Source organism: Fukomys damarensis, unplaced genomic scaffold (genome assembly GCF_012274545.1).
Source record: "Fukomys damarensis isolate Sample0158 unplaced genomic scaffold, DMR_v1.0_HiC HiC_scaffold_20, whole genome shotgun sequence".
Classification (NCBI taxonomy): domain Eukaryota; kingdom Metazoa; phylum Chordata; class Mammalia; order Rodentia; family Bathyergidae; genus Fukomys; species Fukomys damarensis.
Window position 1 is genome coordinate 4,405,498 of NW_022900932.1, and position 5,503 is coordinate 4,411,000.

Here is a 5,503-nt window from a genome sequence, read left to right on the forward strand (position 1 = left end):
AAAAAAAAAAAAAAAAAAAAAGGGCTGGAAATATAGGGATGTAGCTCAGTGCAAAGGCTCTGGGTTTGATCCCCCTCCACACACAGAGAAATACTTTATGAAGGGCTGGAGGGCTGGGTATAGCTCAGTAGCAGAGTGCTTTCCTAGCATGCTCAAGGCCCTGGGTTCCACCCCCAGCACCACAAAATATATCAGCAATAAACAAAATTTTAAAACTTTATGAGTTGGGGCAGGGATTTAGCTCGGTGGTTCCACCACCTGCCTTGCAAGTGCAAGGGCCCGAATTCAATCCCTGGTACCAAAAAACACAAAACTTTATGAGAAAGCTGGATATGGTGTTGCATGCCTGCAATCCTAGAGGTCTAGGAGGCTGAGGCAGAAGGATCCCAAATTTGACCAGCCTGGGCAACTTAGCAAGACCTGGTTTCAAGATAGAAAAATAAAAAGAACTGGGGATGTAGCTCAGTGTAAAGGCCCGGGTTCAATCTTCAATACTGGGGGCGGAGGGAGCTTTATAAGACATTTGGAGACATTCGAATGCTGTCTACATATTAGGTATTGAGGAACTGCTGGATTTTTAGTGATTATCCTTACGGGTATGAGTTATTTTGGTGATTAAGGGACTGTGGCCATGTGTTACAAAGAAAGTCCTTTTGGGTTAGAGAGATGCCCTCCAGTGTCAGTAAAGGCGGCCAGGATGGACTGTGGCCTAAGTGGACAGTGTTGAGCTGCTGGCTTCTCAAGCTGAGTGAATGGTTTCCAGGGTTCACGATTCCTTTTCTCCACCTCTGCACATATTTGAAATTTTCCATAATAAAATTGGGGACTAGGGATGTAGCTCAGTGGTGTACCCCAGACACTGACGCGCTAGGGACTCGGGTGTACCCCAGTTTCTCATCATGTGCAGCCTCTTACCACTTGCCCAGCGTGCCTGAAACTCTAAAGAGTAAAAATAAAATGCTGAATTGGGCATGTCTGTAATCCTAGTACTAGGAGACTGAGGCAGGATGATCACTGTGAGTTCCAGGCCAGCCTGGGCTACATAGCAAGATCCTGCCTCAAAAAACCAAGAAAATACAAATAAAGCGTAATAGAAAGTTGGTTTGGAGGACTCAGATTCTGAGTCCGTGCTTCCTGAGGGCTCAGCCGTTCTGGGCTCTGCTGGGTGTCTGCTGCATGAAAGCCACAACAGGAAAGCCCGGCGAGGCCCAGTGTTTACAAAGCGGATTCCGGGCCCACGCCACAGGTGCCAATTCTGTTGGTCTGGCAGGGGGGCCTGGAATCTGCTTCTTTAGCAGAAACCCAGGGATTGTGAGGAGGGGTGCTGGGATCTCCTGGGGGGCAACGGGGCCTCTCTGAGCTGGCACTGGGGATGGGGGAGGAGGCCGCCTTGGCGGAAGGGACCCTCCAGTCCCACAGCCCAGCCACCACTGCAGAGACCCTCAGGGACCCTGGGGAGGCTCCTTGGAAGGGTGGCTCTGCCCTGCCAGCGGGCAGTGGGGACACCATCGACTGGAGACACTGTCTCTTCTGAAATTAGGGCAAGGGACAGGCTGGCCTTAAGCCTTAACTTGTCATCTCCTGCTAGGGACTGAGAAAACAGGGAAGGAAACAGCGGGAAAACTGCCCCCTGCGCCTCAGGGCAGAAAGAACAGGGGGCACAGGTGCCCGACCCTTCCTCCTGGGCCCTGGGGATGGTGAGGGAGGACAGGGACCCTGGACAGCCGCCTCCCTCTGCTTCCTCCCATCGCACAGAGGGGGTCCCTACTCAAGTCCCTGCAGAGAGCCCGTGGGCGCCAGGGCTCCGATCCGCCCGGTACACAGGCGCCAGCCTGGCTGTGCCCGGCCTCTGAGGGCTGCGGCCTTTGAACTCCTCGGTCTCCATCTGCTCCACACCCTGCCTAGCTGTGCACAAAAGGAGGCGTGCTGCGAAGGCAGGAGCCCTGCTGCCACCTAGCTGCGTGTGGGACACAGGACAGCATCCTTTCCCCGACCCCAGTGAGCTCTGCCTTGGGAAACAGAAACAGGCGGAGGCATGTTTGAAATCTGCTGCTGACAGAGCGGGCCAGCTGCTTCATGAGGCTGTGATGGTGGCAAGGAGAGTGGCAGGGGCAGGGAGGGCACAGGAGGAGCGGGCAACTTTGAGGCTGTGCAAGCTCGGGAGAGCGGGGCGGTGCCATCGTGGAGCAGGGAAGGTGGCTTCTGGGGCCTGACTCCTCTGCCCCCAAGAGCCAGGCAGTCCAGTGCCTGCTTGGCTGAGATGAGCCCGGGAGCCATCCCTGCCCATCTCCTTCCCAGGCAGGTGTCTCCACTCACCTGTCTGCACCTGAAGGCTCCCGGCTGCCCCCGCCCTGGCCTGGCACCTGCCCTGACAGGACGCACGCCAGCTGGGCTCACCCAGCGCTGCGGGCTGCACCTCCCACACCACCCCCTCCCAGGAGTCCTGCTCCTCTAACTTGGGTCTGGGTACCCGCAGGTCGGAAGGTCCTGTCCCCTCACGGTCCCCTCCCCGTCAGTGAGTGAGTCACTGCCAGACCGACACATGAGGGCACCAGACGCTCCGAGAGCAGGAGCCCACCTGTATGCCAGGGGCCTGCTGTGGGAGGGACACGGCTCCTCCCCCTGCCCAGGCCCCCTCGCCCCCAGGCCCGGGCTCTTTGTCATACGATCCCTGCCCCTCCTGTCCCATCTCTGCCCGGGACCCAAGGGGACCCCGCTGGCTGAGGATCTGCTCAGAGCCTGGAGTCAGCGTGGGCCAGTGCGGGGCATGGTGGTGAGGCCGGGCCCCTCCCCCGAGGGGCAGACTGGGGGTCCCCTCTCCTCTCACCCTCCTTTGATGTAGTCGAGGAACGTGCACTCGGATTCCACAGCGAAGGAGAGCAGGGTGACCTGGGGAGCAGAGGGGCGGTCAGCGGAGTGCGGGCGGCGCGGTTTAGGACCCGACGCTGCAGCTGACACGTGCCACACGGGACCGCGACAGCCCCCAAAGAGCTGCGATTAAACCCCTTTCACAGCTGAGGGAAGTGAGGCTCCAGGACACGGCAGAGTGGGGAGGAATGATGCCAAACTGCACCCAGGCCAAGGGCAGGGGAGCCCCGAGGCCTGGGGTGGGACACGGAGGGCGCCCCTGTGCCACAGTGAACCCTGCTCGCCTCTCAGATCTGTGCTTAGCTCACAGCTCCCCTGCCCGCGCTGCCTGGGACCCCAGACCCTGTGCACCGCCCGTCCCTTCCCCTGCGCCCTCTCCCAGGCAGAGGCCTCCTTCTGCTCTCTGTCCCTTGGTGGCTTTGACATCAGCTTTGCCAAGGCACGAAGGCTGGTGATAAGGATTTCGGGTCATGGAGCCAGGAAACCGGCATCCAAGGCAGACCCTAGGAGCCGGGAGAGAACCTGGTCCTCCAGGAGCCGGGGCGACCCCTGCTGGTGAAGATTCAGCCACTGTCTTTGGCCGGCGCTGGACCAAGCAAGATGGCGTCTGACAGCTCGCAGGCCTGTCCGACCGAGGGTCTGCGGGTGCTGAGCAGGGCCCAGGGGCCCCTCGCCCACGATGACCATGGTGTGGGCAACCAGAGGACCAACAGGACCCCTCCCAGGTGGAGCGGCTCAGAAATGGGCGGTGGCAGCGACTTCAGCCCTGGCTCACTCTCATCCGACAAACTGGGAGCCTGGGGGACACCGGCGGCCCAGGCAGGGCCCACACTGGTCATCTTGGGGTTCACAGTGGACAGCGAGGGGGTGGAGCCTGCGGCCCCCGAATGGCCAGAAGCACAGATGCAGCTCAAAGACAGACCTGCAGAAGCCTGGCATTTTATCAGCCCTAGGGGATTGCAGGAAAGCAGGAGAAGCACTGAATACAGATTCCAGGGACCGGCTTGGCCTCCTAAAAACAGAACCGGGGACTGGCCCAGGCATCTGCATTTCACATCTGCTGGAGCAATGGAGCCGGAGAACGGGCCACTCATCCCTGCCTCACTGTGTGACCTCGGGCAAACCCTTCCCCCGTCCAGGCCCGATTTCTTCATCTCTCAAGTCTGAGATCTTTGGGTTCTGAACTTTTGTATTTTTAGCTGACACCCAAGAGCTCCTGTCTGGGAAGGTGCTGCCTTTCCTGGGGTGTTTAGGAAACGGGAGAACTTGGGGGTTCTCAGGAGACTCGGGCTGTACTGCAGTCTCAGGCAGAAGCCAGGGGTGCTAAACAGCCTAGGAGACAAAGGGTTCTCCTGCTCCAGTGCTGATCGCACCCCACAAGCAGCTGTGGCCCAAGAAGAGAGGGGTCTGTGCCGCACGGAGGCTGTGGTTTGATTCCCCCGGGTGAGCAGGTACTTTGCAGTCTAGAGGCCCATATCTCCCAGGTGCCTCTCACCACCACCCCGTGTGGGAGCAAGGGAGGGGACTCGTCGGCCCCATTTTCCAAACAGGGAAATGGCCGGGTGGAAACACACATGGGATCAGAGCTGCTGCCGTCACAGCGAGACTGCGTGCGGGGCTTCCCGTAGGCTGCCAGGGTAGAGGAGTCCTGAGAACCAACAGTGTTTGCCTGAGAGGCAGGCAGGCGTTAGCACATGACCAGGTTATAAACACAGGGCTCTCCCTGCCAGGCGGGATGGCGCAGGCCGGTAATCCCAGCACTCGGGAGGCTGAGGCAGGAGGATCACTGAGACTTCAAGGACAGCCTGGCTACATAGTGAGTTCAAAGCCAGCCTCAACTACATAGCCAGACCCTGCCTCCAAACAAACAACAAAGAAGAAGAAAGAAGGAGGAGGAGGAGAAATGCAGGAAGGACCTGAAGCTCAGCCCCCAGAAGCCATGGGACCAGTGCGCTACCCCGGTGCGCACAGGCAAGCAGTGGGAGGCAGCACCTGCAGCGGCTGGAGTCACAGGTGTTGATGCCATCACCACTGCTTCCAGCTGTGTGACCCTGAGTGAGTCACCTCCGGGCCGGCAGCCGGGTTTCCTCTTCCAGGCAAGTGTGTGCTGAAGTCTGTCTGCCTCTCAGGGAAACACTGCCAAGGAGCTGGCTGGGGAATCCCCGTTCCCTGGACTCCTTCCCTTCCTGCTCCGGCTGGCAGGAAGCCCACCCTGCCCCACGGCACCTCCCATCCAGTCTGCTCTGTCCGCCTGGAGGCGTCACCCCACCTGCCCAGCACCTCCAGGTCAAAGTCCGTATTCTGCACAGACAGACAGCCAGACAGCCAGACAGAATGTCTCCATCTGGCTACGGGGTGGGGTGGGGGTGTTACTCACTGTGCCAGAATTCATGTATTTCTTTTTCTTCATTTTCTTTTTTGGGTTGATCACCTGTAGGAAAAAACGGGCTCTGTCCCAGGCTGTCAGGCTGGGCCCTGGGGCTCCGGGGTTTCTGCAGGAGGCTGGCATCCAGTTACCCAACAGGGCTCCCCCACGCCCGCCCACAGCCACACAGGCGGGCTATGGACTGCGCCTTCCCCGCCACCCCATCACGCCCTCCCCAGGACGGCCCGTCTCGGGCTGGCTCGGGCTTCG

At 59.5% G+C, this 5,503-nt stretch overlaps 1 protein-coding gene across 1 annotated transcript in view; it reads right to left on the reverse strand.

Annotated features, from left to right (window-relative positions):
• Positions 1–5,503, reverse strand: part of Cpne5 (copine 5) — a 49,012-nt gene that overhangs the window by 3,185 nt on the left and 40,324 nt on the right. The window contains exons 13-14 of the mRNA XM_033766417.1: positions 5,246–5,299; positions 2,828–2,889 (exon numbers count right to left, since the gene is read on the reverse strand). Of these exons, the coding sequence (XP_033622308.1) occupies positions 2,828–2,889; positions 5,246–5,299 (116 nt within the window). The remainder of the gene's footprint in view (positions 1–2,827; positions 2,890–5,245; positions 5,300–5,503) is intronic.